The 21,710-nt window shown below is 44.9% G+C and overlaps 2 protein-coding genes across 2 annotated transcripts in view; one reads left to right on the top strand and one right to left on the bottom strand.

Annotated features, from left to right (window-relative positions):
• Positions 1–4,501, top strand: part of LOC309694754 (protein unc-13 homolog A) — a 33,146-nt gene extending 28,645 nt beyond the window's left edge. Inside the window, exons 36-42 of the mRNA XM_082514962.1 lie at positions 193–249; positions 348–428; positions 797–944; positions 1,401–1,457; positions 2,151–2,237; positions 3,561–3,717; positions 3,806–4,501. Coding sequence (XP_082371088.1) covers positions 193–249; positions 348–428; positions 797–944; positions 1,401–1,457; positions 2,151–2,237; positions 3,561–3,717; positions 3,806–4,094 — 876 coding nt within the window. The 3' untranslated portion in view covers positions 4,095–4,501. The remainder of the gene's footprint in view (positions 1–192; positions 250–347; positions 429–796; positions 945–1,400; positions 1,458–2,150; positions 2,238–3,560; positions 3,718–3,805) is intronic.
• Positions 4,502–12,437: 7,936 nt separating this feature from the next.
• On the bottom strand, positions 12,438–21,125 carry LOC309693551 (RNA-binding protein MEX3B). The gene is made up of 4 exons (XM_082512894.1): positions 20,472–21,125; positions 19,375–19,942; positions 17,459–17,700; positions 12,438–17,357 (listed from the first exon to the last, which is right to left on the bottom strand). The coding sequence occupies exons 2-4, from the start codon at positions 19,874–19,876 to the stop codon at positions 16,140–16,142; spliced, it is 1,962 nt and encodes a 653-aa protein (XP_082369020.1). The 5' UTR covers positions 19,877–19,942; positions 20,472–21,125; the 3' UTR covers positions 12,438–16,139.
• Between the last annotated feature and the right edge of the window lie 585 nt (positions 21,126–21,710).

Raw genomic sequence — 21,710 nt, 5'->3', positions numbered from 1 at the left:
TTTGCTTTGTTTGTTTAGAAGGTAATTTTCACTCAAATCAACGTTACTAAAGTGCATAAACCAGCATAAAACTTGGAGTTTGCTCACCTGTCACCTTGCAAATCTTCCTCACTGGCACATCTCAGAAAACTCCACTTGTTTCTTTTATCCACTCACTCTGCGCCACCTGGTCTTTGTGTCTCTCCTCGACAGGGAACTCAGATGATCTTCAATGCTGCAAAGGAGTTGGGACAGCTTTCAAAGCTGAAGGTGATTAAAAATAGATGAGTGGAACAAGAACATGTCTAAAAAATTGCGTTTATTGAATGTCAGCAGTACAGAATGACTCCTCTCTCCCTGTCCTGCAGGAACACATGGGCCGAGAGGAGGCCAAGGCTCTGACTCCTAAGCAGTGTGCAGTAATAGAGCTAGCGCTGGACACCATTAAGGTATGAGGAGGTGATCACATGTTTTTTAGGCAGCACATATTATAGAATCTCCCTACTTACTATGGACACTGTGATCATACATGAGACTTCGCTTTAAATCAATAGAAAAAAGAAGTATTCTCCATTCTTAATCAACCCACCTTAAATGTGACTCTTAATCACTGTTGCATCTGCCAGGTTTGGCGCACATTTAGAGATCTTTAAATTACTTCTTCATTGCTTGCATACTGACAACCCTGATGCACGCTACAAGGCAGTTTAGTCGCACTCGCTCACATTACACGCTCTGCTTAGAGCTCGCTGTGTCTGCCGTCTATCTGCCATTCGGTTATCCTCAATAAGCGTGTCATGTCACATCTGTTACACAGCAATACTTCCACGCCGGCGGTGTGGGCCTGAAGAAAACGTTTCTGGAAAAGAGTCCGGATCTGCAGTCTCTGCGCTACGCCCTGTCTCTGTACACGCAGGCCACAGATAAACTCATCAGGAAGTTTGTCCTCTCGCAGAACGCTCAGGGTACGACTTCAATCTGAGTCACACACACACACGGTCACAAGGTAGCTTCAAACAATTTCACACAAATAAGCTTTCAGATGTTCTCAAAGCGCTCAGCTGCTTATTCTTTGTTACTGTGGTTTATGGAATTAAACAGGATTATGGGATTAAAAAGAATGACTTGCTTACAGTACAGAAAATGCTTAATTCACTGGTTGAGTGAGTTATGGTAGGAAAACTGCAAAATACTCTTTGCCTTTGCTTGTTTTAGATACAAAGTATATAAGTTTAAAAGCCTGAAGATGGTTTGTAGGTCAGAGACATGTTTCTGGACACCTTGCTGAGGGATACCTAATCCTTTAGGTGTCAGACACATCAGCCAGAACCACTTCTATAAACTGTTGGGTTGGAAAATGATATTCATGTACTAGTGTGAGCTTGTTCTTTTAATACTAACTTCCTTTCATTTCCCCTCAGTCCATGGAGGAAAAGGGATCAGGTACACAGCGAACGAAGACACACCACCAGAAAAAGGTACAAGTCTGCAGTGTTATGTAACGTCTGCATGTCCCCCAGGGCAAACCTGCAGCACTCAAGCTTCTGCTCAGATACATTTGTGATCAAACTGTCAGGAACCCAAGATAACCTGACTGCGAGCAGTGTTCGCTTTGGGCACAGCTCAGATCTCACTCTGCTCCCTCTTCTTTTTTTTTGCTCTTTAATTGATTAAAGTACATGCCCAGTTATGAAAGATGTAGCCTGCTACATAACAGTATGCATACCCTGCCTGCTGCATGAGACACAGAAACATGATATTTAAGACAGCAGTGGTAGTTAACTAAAAGCAGTGTTTGTCCAGTCTGTTTTAGTTTCCTTTCATATTAATCTACTTTTTTCTTTTCAGTTCAGAGTTTGTAGTCTCTTTAACAAATTAAGATTTCTCACTGCATTAGAGTTTGCCATTTTCTTTGCATTACAGCTCGCACAAAAGCCGCTTTACCCGGCCACCAGATTATCTCAGAGAACTCCTGCCTGCATGCGCACGTTTGTGTGTAACATCTGCATGTTTAAATATAGTTCACAGTCTGCTGATACATTACAATTCTTGAAGTCATACATCTCAACTGTGCTACATCAGGGTCTGCAGAAAACACAAGTTCACAGCCATGGAAAGATAAAGTAGGGGCACAGTTGCCTGTCATCCACTAACAGAGCGTGTCTTTGCAGCGTCTGGAGTGGATGCAGTCGGTGAGGGGGTCATGAATGTGGACATTTTACCCCAGCCTAATGGAGAACACAAGATCAGTGTGAAAGGTAAAAATAGCAGAGCAGCTTTTGCGGTTGTGTCTTCTGTCACCTTCTTTTATTTTTTCACTTAAAGCTGTTCAGTCGGCAGAAATGTGAAGAAGGCCGAAAAACAAACAGCCCCTCCCACCAGACTAGTACAGCCATCCGCATCATGGCAGAATTCAAACCCTGCTCTTTCAGGTGGAAGCTGCTCAAAGAAGGGTGTCAAACATAAGGTCTAGGGGCCAGAATCGGCCAGGCAAAGACTCCAGTGTGACTCACTGGATAGCTTTGGAAAATATGGAGGCCATACATTTGGAACTTTTAACTGTATTTTCACAATTTGTACAGATTTGGGTACTGATCAAGTAAAGTAAATAAGTAATAGATAAACAATTAAATGGCTTAAAAGTACCTGGTTTTTTTTACTACCTGCTACAGACAGTAAGTGTTTGAAAATAAAGGGCAAATCTTTCTGCTTAATTGGGCAGTTTTACACATCTGTTTTTTACAAATTTAGCCTGAAGAGTCATGCTGATAGATGCATGCTTTCATTCATTACAGCAACATTTCTGTGTCATGTAGAAAAAAGAAACACATAGAACTCTTGAAACTGTACTTCTTTTTCTTAAATCAAGATGTCTCAGGGCTGTGTGGTTAAACTTGTTTACACTAACACAAAGGGGAACCGGCCCATTTACCATCAAAGTGGCCTGTATGTGGCCCACAGCGTAAAATGCACTGCTGTATACAAAACAAAGCAAAAGCCAAATGTGATTTTATTCTACTCAGTCTCGCCTCTCATGCTCTCACCACTTCCACAGAATGCACATTACAGTCAACAGTCTGACCCTATGGGACGAATTCTCAGTGCAAAAGCCGATGAGTTAAAAAACAAACAAACAAAGCAAAAAAAAAAAACAAGCATGCTCCTGACGTGTCGCCTTCAGATTTAGACAGAGTGGACTTTGAAGTCTGCTGTTTGGTCCCAGGGTCCTAGCCAGAGAATCGGCTCTCATCACTGTGATGATCATTGACACAGAAGCTGATGTTTCCTCTCACTGAGGTCCACAGCAAACAGAGTGTAAACAGAATTTGTATAATAGCAATATGAGAATAATGGCTGCTCTATAAGCAGTCCAGAGGTGCACGAGGAGAGGTCCTTAGAAAGGACTAAAGTCACTGGACTCTTTGGTTGTATTTTCCACTGCTGATCTGGTCTTCTGTATTTTATAAAGTCTGAAAGCAGACCCACAGGAGCCTTAAATTCCTCTCAGACCAATTTAATCATGCTGAAAGTTTGTTATGGATTTATTACTCATGTTACCTACCCTGGCTTTCTGTGTCCAGTGATCGCTGCTAATGACCTGAAATGGAAAGCACAGGGCTTCAGGCCTTTCGTCGAAGTCTACATCATCGGCCCTCACCTGAGTGACAAGAAGAGGAAATTTGCCACCAAGTCCAAGAACAACAGCTGGTCGCCAAAGTTCAATGAGAGCTTCCAGTAGTGAGTGTCCACTCAGTCTGATTTGCAGCACCAGCTGATCCAGAAGAGACAAGCTGACCTTTATCGTGTGTTTTCTGTCTCATTCCAGCTCACTGGGCACTGAGGTCGGGCCGGAGAGCTACGAGCTGCAAGTGTGCGTGAAGGACTACTGCTTCGCCAGGGAGGACCGCACCGTGGGCATGGCTGTGCTGCAGGTGAAGGACATAGCCAACAAGGGCAGCGTCACCTGCTGGATGCCGCTGGGCAGACGCGTCCACATGGACGAGACGGGCCTGACGGTGTTGCGCATCCTCTCTCAGCGCAACAACGACGACGTGGCGAAAGAATTCGTCAAACTCAAGTCAGACCAGCGTTCGGCCGAAGAGGGCCGCAGCTGAGGGGAGGGAGAGGAGAGCGAGAGAGCACGTGTGCACAGAGACGTACCTGACCGGCAAAGTGTTACGCACACATACTACTCACACCTGCATAGTTAGACAACCACGTGCAATACACAAGCACACACATAAAAATGCTCAGTTGTACATATCTCGCTTACATTATGCAACATTTACATCGCAATGTTATCAATGCAAACAAGCAGGAATATGTTTATATGAATCTCATTAGTCATTTCCCCCAAAAACTCTCCACTGAAGCCTCACATCCCCATCCCTCACTCACTCGTTCCTGCCACACTACGCCTTTTATACGCCGCGCATTTAGATGTGAGATAACGCTCACTGCATCCACAACAAGTCCATGTGAATAGGTTGAGAATGACCACTTTGCACTTTGCTCCTCGCCATAGCTACAGCGGGGAAAATAAGTATTTGACACATCAGCATTTTTATCAGTAAGGGGATTTCCAAGTGGACCATTGACACAACATTTCCACCAGATGTTGCCATCAAGCCAAATATTGACGTCATACAAACAAATCAGAACATATAAGTATACAAGTTAAACCACAATAAATAAAGTGAAATGACACAGGGAATAAGTATTGAATACATGGAGATAACAAGGGGCAAAATGACATAGAAAGCCAGGAGATCACCTGAAATCTGTCAGTATTGATAGAGAAATCCTGTCCCCTATCAGTACTAATTGATATCAGCTGCTTTAGTCCTAATTGATGGCCTATAAAGGCTCCTCATTACCCAGAAGGCACACAGGAAAGACTCCATGATGGGTAAAAGCAAAGAACTCTCTCAAGATCTTCGTAATCTTATCGTTGAAAAGCATTTTGATGGGAATGGTTATAGGTGCATTTCCAGAATGCTGAATGTTCCTGTGAGCACTGTGGGGGCCATTATCCGGAAATGGAAAGTGCATCAGTTCACCATAAACCTGCCACGATCAGGTGCTCCACGCAAGATCCCTGTCCGAGGAGTCCAAAGAATAATCAGGAGGGTTCTCCAAGAGCCAAGAACCACTCGGACAGAACTTCAGGAAGACCTTGCATCAGCAGGTACTGTTGTTTCAAAGAAAACTATAAGCAATGCACTGAACCGCCATGGCATCCATGCACGCTCACCACGCAAGACTCCATTGCTGAACAAAAAGCATGTCAAGGCTCGGTTAAAATTTGCGCAACAGCATTTGGAGAAGCCTGTGGATTATTGGACGACTATAGTATGGTCAGATGAAAGCAAAATTGAACTTTTTGGCAGTCATTCTACACACCATGTTTGGAGAAGAAATGGCACTGCTCACCACCCCAAGAACACCATACCAACAGTCAAGTTTGGGGGTGGAAGCATCATGGTTTGGGGCTGCTTTTCAGCAAGGGGTACTGGCAGACTTCATATTATTGAAGGCAGGATGAATGGAGAGATGTACCGGGACATTCTGGATAAAAATCTGCTGCCATCTACCAGGAAGCTAAAAATGAAAAGAGGGTGGACATTTCAGCAAGACAATGATCCCAAACACAAGGCCAAGGAAACAATGAAGTGGTTTCAAAGAAAGAAAATCAAGTTGCTTGAATGGCCCAGTCAATCACCTGACCTAAATCCCATAGAAAATCTATGGAGAGAACTGAAGATTAAAGTTCATAAAAGAGGCCCAAGGAACCTTCAAGATTTAAAGACCGTTTGTGTGGAAGAATGGGCCAGAATCACTCCTGAGCAATGCAGACGACTGGTCTATCCATACAAGAGGCGTCTAGAAGCTGTAATCACCAACAAAGGCTTTTCTACAAAGTATTGAATAAAGTGTGTTCAATACTTATTCCCTGTGTCATTTCACTTTATTTATTATGGTTTAACTTGTATACTTATATGTTCTGATTTGATTGTATGACTTCAATATTTGGCTTGATGGCAACATCTGGTGGAAATGTTGTGTCAATAGTCCACTTGGAAATCCCCTTACTGATAAAAATGCTGATGTGTCAAATACTTATTTTCCCCGCTGTATGCTCCGTCAGCCTGTCCGTCCGTCTGCTTGCCTGCCTGACTGTGTGTCGTTCTTCCAGTCCGTCTCCCCGACCCTCGTTGTTTTGCTCTTTGTAGGCTTCCCACGATGTAACATATTGTGTAATTTGGAGTTCAGACACAGATCTAAGATCAGCCCTCCTTCCCCTCAAAAACAGACAAACAAACAAACAAAAAACACAACACTGACCCTGGATCATCTGACATCCAAGGTCAACATCACTGCTAGTCCTGTAATGTAATCTCCTGCATGTTGACCCCCAGGAACACTGTGATTATACCGTTCCCACTCCCGTGTTAAAGATGGGTGCCTCCGATATGTTGTCTGTGTGAGCATGGTGCATTTAACCCCGGTACAGTAAGGTTTTTATAAAATGTGACATGAAGACACACCACCAGTGGATCCATGACGTGCCGTGACGTGTGACGTGCCGTTAGGGGCAAAAGCCGCGGCCACACACAATGTGCAGTTTTTAAAATGTTTCTTGTTGCTTCACGTCACGACAAAACGGAGCAATGCCCCGACGTCTTACCTTCCCCTCCCCCCTGAAGAGTGCACATTAATTTAAAAAAAAAAGGGCTACAGGATGGGTGGACTGGGATGTCACTTCATGCACTAACTCATGCTGTCCGTGCTTCTGTTGCCCGCCTGCTTGTTCTGCCATTTAAACCTTGAAGTGTCACCGTGGAGGAACTCGAAACAAATAAAAAGGACACGTGGTGCCGAACAACCGCTCGGTGGAACACTTTCCTCCCGATCGCCTGCACACGCATCTGAACACATCTGTTCAAGGCAATAGTGGTTTGTTTCACCAACAAAGCTGGTGAATACGCTTTTTGTTAATGTATGCGTGAAGGGGTGTGTGTTTGTGAGAGTGTGTGTGTGTGTGTGTGTGTGTGTGTGTGTGCCTGTGTGGGCTGATAGTCACACCTGCAAAATGGGCTGTGAGATTGTGAGCAATACATTGTACCTACACACCCAAAACGTATGCGCTGTCAATAACTAACAGAAGCACCAACTGCACACTCTGCATGAAAGGAATGGGAAAGTTATGATCACGTGGTTTTTGTAACTCACTGAAATATTTTATTTGTGGACTCATAAAGTTCCCATTCCTGTTGGAAGTGTGTAATCTCTTTCTCACACGTTTTGGATAAGAAAGAAGGAACGTGTTTTGCTTTTGAATTACTGCTTTGCCTTCAGTAGGACCAAATTTGCACGAAGCAGAGCTCATGTTTTTCTTTTTTTTTTATTCAAAGAATGAAGCCATCAGAGTCACCGCCAAGCATTTATGGTGTACAAGTGTCACTTTTAGTCATGTGAAAAGGTGAGCAAGCGTTCGCGGTCGCCATCCGGCTCGTCTTGTAGTCTCTGTGTAAAACTGAGTGATGTCAGTGACGCCGGGTAGGTTTCTGTTTTAACCCGGGCGTCACTGCTGGCCCTGTCACATGTTGTCTTCGCTTAACTGTTCAAAAGCTACCAAAAACTAATCGTCTGAATGTTATTCACTCTCAGCAGAGCCTTCTTTCTCCGATCGTCGGGATAGTTCAACCCTAAAAGCACGTCTTTCTTGGGGAGACCAAATCATGCCTCTGATTTAGGCCATTAAATTGCACTTGATCGTGCTTGATTTTGCTGTTGTTGCCCAACATTAAAAGGGGAACTCCACTGATTTTTACTGTTGCACAGGATTTGAGCGTTTGCTTATTTAAAAAGAGGGAGGGGTGGGAGAGTCAGTCCTGCTTAGTCCTGTCTGCTTGTGGCTTAAAGCTCTGCAGAGGGGGGAGATAACTGAAAAACAAATAACTAACCCAGACTGGATTGTGGGTAATGCAGTCCCCGAGGAAGAAGAATATATGGACAACATCTCCAAGCACTACCTTTTTCCCCTCTCTTTTGTTTGTTTTTACCTGCACACAAATCAGCGGAGTGCTCCTTTAAACACAGTTAAACTTTTTTGGGGGGTTGCCGTTGGTAACCCCAGAGCTCAAGACAAAAACTTGACATGTCAGGTTGTAGCTGAAAAAAAAAGCAACAATAAATAAGTGATGACCCGGCCCGAGGCTCATTGGCTGCCTGGTTCACGTCTGTATGTGTGTACACGTATACAGACACCACCACACATATGCACTGATGACACACACACACACACACAGACCTCTGCTCAAGCACAAAAGGGCACATGTAAGATGACACACATGCATGCATGCACGCTGACACACCTCCGCGGAGACCAACAATGGCGCCCTGTGAATAGAATCAACTCCAGTTGCATGATGGGAAACTTTATTGTGCCAGCACGTGTCTCTTTGATGTTACTTGCTGTTTTGTTTTGGGGGTTTTTTCTCCTCCTTCCCTGTTTTTACTTTCAAAGCTATGTAACGACAGCTCATCTGTGTTATCTGTTGTTTCCAAAAGGCTTGTGAATACGTCATCTGTAACCAATACGAATGTAGTGAACACAGAACTCGCATGAGAGAATTATTTTCTACCGAGGATGTTTCTAATTTGTTTCTTATCATTATCGATTGTTCTTTAATGAGGATGAAGTGGAACTGGAATGCAGCCTGATTGTGATCTGCTTCCTATTAAAAGGACATTTGTGTCACAACCCAACCGTCTCTCTGAGAATCGCATCACTGCCTCTGAGTCGAAGCAGAAACAGTCATTTTTATTCTTACTTTGGGATGCAAGTGAGACCTAATCCAAGTTTCTAGTGTGAGTCTTTGAACACATCAACTGGCTTCTCTGTTCTGTGTGTGACCTCTGACCTCTATATGGAGCAAAAGAGGGGATCAAGTTTCAGCTGCCTCTCCGCTGTGAAGAGTGAGGAAAGACAGGTGATCATTTCAGTCTTAGGCTTTATACATGTTGTACTCTAAGCCCAGAGATTAGTATATTGTGGGCAGCACAGTTGTTAGCACTGTCACCTCATAGCGACAAGGTCCAAGAGTTTGCATGTTCTTCTTGTGTCTGCACGGCTACTCCTCTTCCTCCCACAGTCCAAGGACATGCATGTTTAGAGTGACTGGTGATTTAAGTTGGCCAACCAGAAAATTCAATTCAATTTTATTTTATTTATACAGCGCCAAATCACAACAACAGTTGCCTCAAGGCGCTTTATATTGTAAGGTAGACCCTACAATAATGCATATAGAGGAAAAAACCCAACAATCATATGACCCCCTATGAGCAAACACTTCAGCAACAGTGGGAAGGAAAAACTCCCTTTTCTCCCAGGAAGAAACCTCCGGCAGAACAAGGCTCAGGGAGGGGCGGGGCCATCTGCTGCGACCGGTTGGGGTGAGAGAAGGAAGACAGGATAAAGACATGCTGTGGAAGAGAGAGAGATTAATAACAAGTGTGATTCAGCAGAGAGGTATTCACAGCACTTCATTTGTTCCACATTTCGTTGCATTGCAGCTTTATTCCAGTATGGATTAGGTTTATTTTCACCTCAAAATTCTGCACATAATACTCCACAATGACAAATTTCAAAACAAAACAAAAACAAAACGCTAGCTTGAAATAATTGCAAATTTATTAAAAATCAAAACAAAAACATAAGGTGCTTCCTGTTTCCACTGATCATCTGTCAGCCCTAAACCAGATAAGTGGTCAGGAAGAAATAACTGTGGTGTTTTATCCCAAAGTTAACAAGGGTTGTAACAGATGAGTATTTTCATTTATGTTATATTTAACAAGGATGATATCAAATAATAAGATATTTGCTCTATAAAATGTGTGCTTTAACAGTCCATTGACCCCAGTGTGAGACAAGTTTCCATATCTGAGAATCTGGAAGGTTTAGTTGTCATACATTAGGATATTTGCAATTTAACCTTCTGTTAAATATAAAAGTGTTCATGTGACTTGATGCCATACTGCTGTTATTGGTTTTCTGAGTCTATAATTCAGATATTTAATGTCCAAGGCTGCCTTTTTGTTAAACAGCCTCAACACTTCCTGTTACAATTTTGCCAAATGTTTAAACAGATTTCCAGAAACAGCGTCTCAGAAATCTAAACACAAACTGAAGGGAATTAAAACCGCACCTTTAAAAACAAACATCTTCTGAAAAATGAAAGCCGGCACTCAAAACCGTGCCCTCTCTTCTGTTTACCTCCACCACAACAACCCCGCACAGCTGTTATCAGCCTGTGTCTTGCAAAGCATCAAATAAACACTTATGTGATCAGTTCAAAACAAAACCATTTGAAGAGTCTGCGCATGTTCAGGCTTCAGATTTAAATGCATGGGTTTCCCTTTCGGTGAAGTGCACGCTTTTTGGTCCTGAAACAGCATTTATATCACATGTCAGCCTACATACATTCAGAGGCCACTCTATTATGTACGCCTGTTCAACTGCTCTTTAATGCAACTATCCACTCAAACAGTCACAGGTCAGTAATTCAAAGCATTGAGGCATGCAGATGTGCACGCTGAAGTTCAAACTGAGCATCAGGAAGAAAGGTGAGTGAAAGCTGCATGGTTGTTGGTCTGAGTATTTCACAAACTGCTGATCTCCTGGGATTTTCCCACACAGCCATCTCCAGGGTTTACAGGGAATGGTCTGAAATGACAAAATTCTCTGGTTCTCTGGGTGAAAATACCTTGATGATGTCAGAGGAGAATGGTCAGACTACTCTGAGCTGATATGACGGCAGCAGTGACTCAAATAACCAAGGTATGCAGAAGAGCATTTCTGAAAGCAGATTATGGCAGCAAAAGACCACAGTGGTGGCCACTCCTGTAAGCTAAAAACAAGTAACTGCAGCTACATTTTGCACAGACTGCACACAGATGTCCTCCACATTCACCAAATCTCAGAGCAGCAGGGCATCCTTGGATGAGCAGTTGTGACACAAGACGGAAAGTATGTACTTCTGTTTTTTGCAAGTAAATCTGACAGTGTATTTTTCTATTTGCTCCTTCATACATATTTGAAAAAGGTAATTTGATTGAAAACACTGATGCAGTGCTGGACAGTATTCAGGAAAGTGAGTGATCATCACTCTTCAGTTGTGACTGACAGAAGTAAAAATGGTTTTGATGGAATTCGGGTGAGAGGAGCATTAAAAAACAAGTCCCGAGTCTTCTTTGTCTTATTTTTCATTTCATGTGCCAAATGTTGGTGAACAGTCTGGGCTGGTGCGGGTCAGTTCATCATGTGAACGCTTCTGCTGTGAAGCACGCATGTTAGCATCGTCTCAGTGAAAGATTCAAGAGCCGGAAAGACATCATCTGGACGAAGCATATGCTCTTCTATTACTTATATATACACCGTTCAGCCTTTCCAAATGTGCAACTCCACAGGCACCGATGCACCTTATTACCATCATAGATGCAGACTTGTAAACCAAGTGGATGGTCTCTCTCCTCTTTATCCTGCAGGAACTTTGAATGATCTGACCACAGAGCAGTTTCTCACTTTTTCTCTGGTTATTTTTGGCTCAGAGAAAACAGCAGCGTTTCTGGTGGATGGAAGTGTTCCTGTACCCACCCCCTCGCCCCCCAAGGTGCATTGACGTCCATGACGGAATCACGCCTGTTTTTAATGCAGTGACGCGTCAGGACCGGAAGATCACGGACATCCAGTATCAATTTTCAGGCGAGCGCACAGAGATTCTCTGAATCTTTTGTACTGCAGATGATGACAGAAGTATTCACAATTCTACTTTCAAGAACATTACTTTAAAATTATTCCACATTTTTAAAACTCTGCCGCCGTTTTTATACTCAGCCATTTTACCGCCCTGCTGTAATTAAATGTTCATTAAATGTTTCTTCAGCTGTCGCTTTTTAGTTCCCAACTTCTTCTTGAGACGTCTAGCTTCCATCGAATCACGTTTTTCTCAGAGTTGTACATTTTGACATAAAACTTAAGCAGCAAAAAAAAGCAAACTGCCTCCTCTTATCCTACTCACTCCTCCCAACAGCTGTATAAGTCCTTGATATCTCTTAACGCTCAGACTGAGCCTAAAGTACATTAAATGCTGCAACTTAAGAGTAACGTTTGAGTGAAAACAGTGGGACTGTATTTAAAGTTGAGCAGTTTGGATTCATACTGTTGACACACAATCTTCAAGTTCACAGTACATGCTGGAAAAACCTGTTCCTAAATGAATAACTTCGTCTTGTTGTCACATTTACAAGCAAACACTCCCGAGCTACACTTTTCACGTCATTATGGTTTACTCCTCTGCAGGTGCATCTCTACTGCCACCATGTGGTCGGAAGATGCGGCTGCTGCAATCTTGTGCACATTTCCACTGACAATAAAGACACAGCACACAGACAAGTTCTTATTTTCCAGTAAAAAAATGAAACAAAAATAAAACAAAAACAAAACAAGACTTTATTAAAGAAGCATAAAAAATAAAACTCTTGATACATTTCTCATAACCGTCAAGTCAGCTCAAATTATACGATTATACAATTTTTCCCGGCTCACGGTTAAAAGGTCCATAAACTTTCAAATAAAATATATTTCAATTTTAAAATTTCTTCAATAATTTTCTCATTTTGTTATAAATCGCCTATATGTAGTACACAGGAAATAAGGAAAATGAAAAAAAAAAAAGAAAACAAAATGGAAAACAAAAATAAATTTGAAGTAATAAAAGGGTCACATTATTGTCTGGGATATTTAGGTAAGCAAATAAATTGTAAAAAATAAAATGTGTAAAAAGTTTTTTGTTTTTTTGTATTTTTGTTTTTTTTGTATCTTAAAAATTATTAGCTAATGCCAGAAGGCTCGAAGACATGCAGATGGTTAACTTACAAATAATAACACATGTTTTTTTAGAAACTACGTTCATCTTCAATTAAGTTGTTTTGCTTTGAAAAACAAGATCCCGATGATTGTATCCAGGGTATATACATACACACAGGTTAGGCCTGAAACCTAGTTTGCTGACGTTTTACATTTTGGTTCTGCATACAAAAAGAATTAAAGCAAAAATAGAGGAGAGCAGAGGTTCGAGGGGAGTCTGGCACCCCGTACTGGCGTGGCTCTCTTTGCATTCCCCCCACCTCTAATCACAAAAAAGGTCAGAGGTCACTGGCTAGCATGCCTCAGGAAACCCTGTTTTCAAACCTTTAGGAAGGAAGTGGGGGAAGGGGGAGACGTCTTGTTAAGAAAAAAAAAAAAGAAAAAAAAAAGTACCTTTTAACAATTAAACTACTGTACATCAACCCTAACATTCTCTCGACGGCCACAAACATCCTGGTGCAACAGCAGGATCTACGCTGAACCCATCTGGAAATCACAACACATTTTATTGTTTAACGCGTCACCTCAGACAGTTGAAAGTAAGAGCTTTAAGTTGGGCCTCAGACTCGCATCAGTCATCACAGAATGGCTCATATAGACGCGCTCGCAGCCCCGTGTTTGCTCTGAGGAACACGCTCCAGCCCCACGGGGCCGGGTGGGCATTTAGAGGGGGAGGGGTGAGGGCGAGAATGAGAACAGGGTCATTGGGTCTACAGTGCATTGGAGAAGTTGATCTGAGAACAAAACGGCCTCCCTTTACCCACTTATTTCTCCTGCGTTTGTGCAGGGAGTTGCACTAGAAGCACCACGAGCTCATCTGCGCACCAATTGGTGCGCTGCTGCTGCTCAACCAGGACAGCCTCGTCACGCGCGTAGGAAACAGACAAAAATAAGTTAAACATCATCATCATCATCATCCAGGCTACAGCACCAAAGCACAGCAAAATCAGCCCACATATTTACTCAAGAGTTACCTTTAGTTCCTTGACATTTAAACCCTGCAACTCGTCCTGATCTGTGAGACACCCTGATGCAGCGCCATACACACCAACAGGATCTGCATGTGATGACTGTGTAGGGCAATTACACACACACACCCCGACACACAAAAGACCCCCCCCCTCCCAAAAAAAGAAAGAAAGAAAGAAAAAAGCAACAAACAGAATAACTAAAAAGAAGCACAACATTCTGCAGCTGCTGGGATTTGAACACGACGAGTGTCTGGAAGCCCTGGATGACCTAGCTACTAGCTGCCATAAAGGATAAGTTGATTCTTCCTACCGTGTGAGCCTGAAAATGTGATCGTGTGTCTGTGCGTTCAGAGGAAGCCCTTGTAAATTAGGTACGTCTTTTTCTTCTTTTCTTTAAAATTCAGCTGTCATGGCTTTGTCTCGTTCTACGAGCTGAATCCACACGTGTCAGGGAGAAGAGAGAGGGAAAAACAAAACAAAAAACCTGCAACCGTGTAACGTCACACAGACGTTGGAAAAAAAAAAAAAAAAAAAAAAAAAATCATACACATAGTATAAAGACTACAGGAGGCAGTTACTGCAAACTCAATGAAATCAAAACACTAACAGAAAAAAAAAACCCAACTTAAAAACAGGATGTACCCGCCTCACTGGAGTTACTCAGTAATGCTATGAAACACATGACAGACCCCAATCAACCAGCCACATAGTGCACTACATTTTGCCAGGAGTACAGCGCTGTATGGGGACAACAGTGACGTCAGAGAGTGCCGTACAGCTTCGCTGTGAGAGACAGGTGGAAGACCTAACAAAAACAGTAAGAGCTGTTTCTTTTTCGCTTTTAGTTTAGAGGGGCCGGGCCTTACAGTGCATGAAGAAAAGGTTCAATGGAGGCCCCTTGTAATTGTTTAGTGTAGGAGGAGCAGCAGGAGGCCTCTCTCCTTAACCTTAACTGGACAACACATTCTTGTGTGACATCAGAAAAGCCCCATCTTATCCTAGTGTTCAAAATATTGTCTGTCAGCCACACACTTGACAGTCAAGAGTCAAAAACTAGTAGAAAACACCAGAAACCGGCGGCTCTGGGCGTAACAGATGTGGGAGGACAACTACAGTAGTGTGGATGGATCACAGCGTCGCTTTCCTTCAAGACCGAGTGTGCAGCAAAGAAGAACGGGACAGGGAGCAGACCTACTCTCGGCGGTGCGACGAACAGCATGAGTGGGCGTTGTTCTCTCGCACACACACTCATACTCGCATATCGCAGAGACAGAGGGGTGTAAAGGGATTGTCAGGCTGCCCAAACACAGAGACCTGACCTCAAACACATTACTTCACGTATGGTACGTTTCTCACCTATTAAAGGAAAATTAATGTGAATCAATGCGACAGCCACATTTGAAATGTGGGGCAGACTCATCCAACATGAATTCACTCAAGAGATGTCTATTAATAACATTCATTTGGCTTACTTACTGATGGCTATTCTTTTGTGGCAAAGAGAAACTGGAATTGATCCTTAAGAGGTCCCTTGGGTTTATTGTTCTTCTAGGTGCCTGACAACACAGCGATCTTTAAAATAAAAACAGAGAGAAAAGTCCCAAACTTACAGAAAAAAAAGAGGAACCTTGTCACTTCGTGCCACAACAGCATGAGTGAGAGCAAAGGACAAAGGGATTTGTTGGAAACGGGCGGTGCCCTGTTGAGAACAGTAAAATTAGGGAGTAGAAAAGTGCAGGCCTCGTCGACAGCTTCATTGAAAAATATCTGTTAAGTATAAAAGTGTCAAAAAGAAAGGCTGTGAGACAGATAGAGAGCGAGAGAGAGAGAGCAGGCAGAGATCTGAAGAAGAAGCCAGAATGAAGAAATGTTGAGACAGACCAGCAGGCAGCCGCAAGGGCCGCTCTGGGTCAAAAAGAAGGCCTGAAGAGAGATAAGACACTAGTTTCCTTCCGTTAAGTTCAACACCAAGAGACTGGCTGAGCTCCAACTGTCTACAGACCAGTTTCAATTAACTTCACTCTGAAAATAAGTCACTATTAATTATTATCATCATCATTTATCGACAGTTACCAGCAATAAATCAGCATCCTTATAGTATCGTCATCTCTATTAATGCATTTATTATGGTCCATCATGTGTGTGAAGGTTATTATTGTGACTCCTTCCATTGTCTCTGCCGCAGCTGGTGCCCCACTTGGGACCGTTCCCCTCCCATCCCACATTTTACCCCACCACCCCTCCCTTTGCCCGGGACATTACGAGAAGATGCGGATGCACTGTGTGGTAGGAGTGTGACAGACGGGGCATTCTGGCTCTGTTGATTGGCAGATCTGCCCAGCGCACTCCATGCAGAACAAGTTGTGGCCGCAGGGCACCAGGGCTGCAGTCACCTCGCTCTCGAAACACACGAAGCAGTCCCTGTTGACCCCGGGGCTGACTCCAACCAGAGCCGCAACCCCAGAGCCAGAGCTGCCTTTCAGTCGGCTCAAAATCCCAGAGGTGAGACCCACGCCGCTGCCGCCTCCCTCTGAGTCGGTAGGCGACCCACCGGGGAGGGAGGAGGCCGAGCAGGAGGAGTAACCGGTCGATGAGCCGCCGGAGCTGGAGCTCGATGCTCCGGAGAAGGAGCCGCCGCCTGCGTTGCCAGACTGCAGCCAGGAGAGAGTGCTGAGGGGGTCGCTTTGAGCACGACGGGCAAGTGGGTGATCCAGAGGGGGGACCACGCCTGTGTCCTGAGGCAGAGTCGGGGACAATCGTGGAGTGATGGCGCCGGCGCTGACGCCGCTGCTATTGCGACGCAGAGGCTGCTGCTGAGAGGAGCTGCCCGTCTTATTGCCCGATCCGCTGTTGACGAAAGGCGCCCAGATGTTGGAAGCACTGAACTCGAAGCCCAGCTCGTCTGACGAAGGCAGTCCTGGGGTGGAATCGCCCCCAAAAGTGAATCCCCCAGCGCTGCTGGAGCCTGTGCTAAAAGGGCTAGTGGGACTGCCTCCCTCAGTGGCCTTCCGGGCGGTGCTGAAGCTGTCTGCGCTCATCCCGCCATTGTGCGTGTGATAGGGAACCGATGAGGACATCTTCCTGCCGGACGAGTGGTGTACGGACATGGAAAGAGCAGAAGGTGGGGATGTTGGAGGAGGAGGGGGGGCAGAATGGTGGCTAGTTGCCCTGGACCACAAAGTCGCTCCCAGTCCCCCACTCAGGGAACCAAGGCCTTCAAGACTGACATCAGTGCCATTAGTGTGGAAGTCATTGTCTCCCTGGAGGTCTACAAAGGTTCCAGTTCTCAGGGTGATGTGAGTCTCGATCTCCTCTCTCGCTCTGTCCACGTTCTCTGGCATCCCAGTCACCTCGAACACGGGGTCTTTTTCTCGACTCGGTGTCACGATGTAGGTGTGAGTCTGCTGCTGGATGCGCTTGATTGTTGCCCCTTTTGGTCCAACAACTAAACCGACTACTCTGTACGGCACTCTAACCTGGATCAGGGATAAAATAAAAGGATATTTTAGCTGATTTTCAAGCAAAACAAGACAAAAAGCAAAAACATGACCCCAGCACCACAGCAGGGCTACTGCACCTGTATAGTGGTCTGTCCAGGTAGGTTTGGTGGTCCGGGAAGGGAGCCGCCTCCTCCACCCCCTCCAGCTTTGCAGCGGGACGCCCTGATCATAGAGAAGTGCTCTGCTGCAGACACAATTTCACGCTTGGCCATCTCCACATCCTCCCTGCGTCCCGTCACGATGAACACAGGGTCCTCGCCTCGCACCGGAGTCTTTATGTAGGTGTTTGTTTTGGCACGCAGGGCCTTGATCTTACAACCTGGATGATTCAGAAGCACACAATCAACTGCAATGTTTTTTTTGTTTGTTTTATTAGTTGATCTGATTTTGCTGACAATTATGAATGCTTCACTTTGTAAAGTTTCAAAAATTCAGTTGCTCTCACTAATATGAATGGGCTATATTAGGCAGAGCACAAATTTTAGCCTAAATTTCAAAGCCTGACATCAAAAATATTTTTGTAACATACGCCTGGCACTTTGGTGTAGTAATTTACACATTTGCCATAAAATATCCATCTATCCATTCTTTTCCGCTTATTCTTATTGGGTCGTGGAGGGACTGGAGCTTGTCCCAGCTACCACAGGGTGAGAGGCAGGGTACAACCTGGACAGATTGCCAGTCTGTCGCAAGGATAAATAAAGTAATTTCCTCTGTTCGGTCCCAGGAGGAGACACAAATCCTTTTGAAGTTGTGTCAGGAAGGGTAAACTGTGTAAAGGTCTACCACATCAAATATGCATATCTGCCCGCTGTGGTGACCCTTTGTGAAAAAGGAAGGAGCTGAAAGTAGCATTTCTACAACATGATTATATTAGTATAAATTCAGACTTACTCTGGCATCAGAAGCCAAAAAACACACTTCAGTAAAAATGAGAAGCATTTTCCTGACATAATCCACACCCCACAACAGTGGTGTATGCTCCACAGTCAGAGAGCCACCAAACTACACAAAGTGCACCTAATTTACCGACAACTACAGCATAAATGAAAAATAATCAGCCATTCCTTTATCATCAGCTCAAACTGAGGTAGTGCTGATCATTTTATGAAACAGGCAGTAAAGCCAGCAGGTCTTCATGAAGCTCTCCACATTAAATCAGTGCTGCACTGCATGCCTCCTCCCAGCAGCAGCATCCACACTGCGCTCTGTGTCTTTAAATGCGGACGCTTCATTCTCGGCGGCCAATAGGACGCACTGAGCGTGATGTCATTCTGGGAAGCAGAAAGCATGGCTTTTTCAAACAAAGAGAACAATGCTGTAACGTTAGCGCGAGCGCAACGGGAAAAACAAACCCACGGCTTGACTAAATTTAAAGTGTAGGACACATCCGAATAGAAATCATAATTAAAGAAATCATCTCGAGTATAAACGTAGCGGCAAGCAGCAGCAGCGGCAGACTGAGCTGGGTGCAGGGCGTAACACCGCCCAGTCCCGTGTTTGTGCGTCTGCTGCTGCCCCGTTTCAGCCTCACATCTGCTCTGAGGAGCAAATATAACAAACGCATGTATGAGGTGAAGGTGTGAGTTCAGTGCCGCCTGTGATCTGCGGTACGAAGAAAATCTACACATTTCGCGATATTTCCTTTGTTTGGTGCAGGCTGCTAGACATGTCCAGACTCCCGACAATCTGCCGCTTTGTCTGACCCTCTCCCTCCCCTCCCCCTCCCTTCCCACTCAGCCACGCTCACTCCCTCACCCTCTGTCAGAGCATTGTCTAATTGCTGATTTAAAAAAACAAAACAAACAAAAATCACAAATACTACAGCGGCATTTCATTTCAGTGGAGTATCCGCATTATGCTGCCACTGAAGAGCAGGAGAGGGAAGTGCAGCCCGACCACAACATCAAGCTCAGACAGCTGAAGTTCACAGACCCAGCTCACCAGGCAGTCACCCAAACAAAGAACAAGCTGCTCAACGGCACAGCCTTACCTTGTCTGCCCACTATCTCAGCCACATGCTCGGAGCTGGGGACGGGAACACACTCGGTCATGTTGACACTTCTTTTCCTGCTGCAGAGGACGGAGTTTGGTTCCCCGTGGAGCATGGCATGGGAGCCGGCCATGTGGTACCCCCCTGAGCCATAGTACTCCGGGGATGGAGAGCAGGACGTCGGAGAGTCCCGAGACCCGCTGGGATGGTCCAGCATTTGTAGATCCACGAACCCCCCTCCACTCACACCGTTGCAATTCTCGGGTCCCGGACCCTGGGTCCCATCCAGGCTGTCCACAAGCCCGCTGCTTCCGCCGCCCCCACAGTCCACCTTCTCCATGGCCATCAGTGACAGCTGGTCCAGGGCGAAGCGGAGCGCCTCTTGGTGGTCCTCCTCCCGGGACTCCTGATCCGTCTCCCTGGACAGACCGACCCCGTTGTGTTGGCTGCTGATCACCACGTCGTGGTCCATAATCTCGGGGTGAAATAAAGGGCTAGGCATAGTCTCTCCGTGGATCTCACATCAGATCACGGATGCCTGTTTTGTTGGGAGTCCGCTCACCCTCTACTGAAATTCAAAGAAAACAACAATAAAAATAAAAGGTTTTTCCATGTCTTCTATTAAAACACACAAAATACGAGTGTAACAGAGCACCGTGGAGCCTCAGATCACCCAACAATAACAACGCGCATTAACAGTATTGATTTGAGCGCCTTTGCTTTGTCTGTTGTTGCTGTTTGTCTGACAACTGAGCTCATCCAGGAGGTTGACTGTTTTGCCCGTCCTCACAACCACACACAGTATATTCCCGAGCCTTTTCGGTGCCGACTCCAGCCGGTCCGGTGTGTGCTGTCCGAATTTAAACGTAAATTTAAAAACAATAAACAGATAAATGAGCTGTTGTTAGCTCCAAGAATCAAAAGCTAGCAGGCTAGCTCCACACAGTCGGCACTCAGTCACGTTGTCGACCTCTTTGTTTGAGAGCGCCGCGGTTAGCTGCTTTAGCTCTGTTCTGACAGTCGAACTTGTGTTCACATTCACAGACTGCCGTGTTATTTTTTAAAATTAAATACGTGCGGAAACCACGAGAACTTACCTTATCTACGTTTTGTCGATGAAGTCCTCTCTTCACTCGTAGCCCAGTTCTTTAGGGAAAGACGTGGAGCAGACTGAAGGAGGAGACCTGTGCTGTGCAGCGCTAGGAGCTAGCGGTTCGGCTAACTAGCAAACCGAAAGGGGGGCGTTTGAGAAGAAGAAAAAAAACGTTTAAAACCGAAAAGAGGGCACTGTTGTTTTTCCTCCTCCAGGAGATTTCCACAGGAGTGTCACTGCCTCTTCATTTCTCCCAGCGTCAGGGAGAGCTCAACTGAAGTCCAAGGTTAGCGGTTATCTTTTAGTTAAAAAAAAAAAACAGTGATTCTCGGCTTTCTGTTGCTGCTCTTGCCTGCCTGACCCCGGTCGGTCCGCCGCCTTTGTCTCGCAGGCGCACGCCGCTCCGTCTCCCGCACACGGCACTGACGTCACCCGCGACACAACAATGAGTTCAAAGGCCACATGAAGCAAGGGGAGAGCATCAACGCACAGCAGTCTGGGCTACTGTCACCCCCGCCGGGTCTGTCAGAGCACTATTTCACTCTCCTCTTCCGTGGAGGTTTTTGTAGCGTAACTATTAAGGCACTGATATACGTTTAGAAAAATGTGACCACGGTTGGGTGTGTTCATCATGGCTACCAATGAGGTGTTTGGGGTGGTCCAACAGCATCACTGAGCGATGCTCATGCACTAGTAGTTACTTTCTAAGATATTTGTTTAAAAAAATAACCAAACTCATAAACGCGCCACAGGGTTGTTCTAGGGGTTTCGATTGAAGTTATTTTTATATAAGCGCATACATGTTTAAAAAAAACCCACATCGGCATGCTTCCTTGTATACCTTTAGTCAGAGGCACAAAGATGAAATTTATTACTAATGCTGACTGATTTATCTTATTTAAGAATGAAGGGTTACATGGGTGTAGAGATCCCTCCACTGCCAACACAGACAAAAGGAATATACTAATTTATTACCCCCCTCCCTTTCTTCATCGATATAAAGAAACTATTTCCGAATGTTAGGCTGTCTTTTGGTTCATGGTCTATCTGAAAGGTTATACAGGAAGGACTCAGAGTAGAGCCAGCTGAGGTGGTTAGCATTTGACCAGCATGCCTCCTAGGTGAGGTGGGAGAAGGATATATGCTAGAGGGATTGTATCCCCTGGATGGCTTGCTATCCCCTCTGAAGAGCTGGAGGAGGTGGCTGGGGATGGGTGGTGTGGGTGTCTTTGCTTACACTGCT

The sequence above is a fragment of the Aulonocara stuartgranti genome (assembly GCF_965226115.1).
Source record: "Aulonocara stuartgranti genome assembly, chromosome: 18".
Taxonomy (NCBI): Eukaryota; Metazoa; Chordata; class Actinopteri; order Cichliformes; family Cichlidae; genus Aulonocara; species Aulonocara stuartgranti.
The sequence above is the reverse complement of the archived record's forward strand: the minus strand, read 5'-3'. Positions and strand labels throughout refer to the sequence as shown.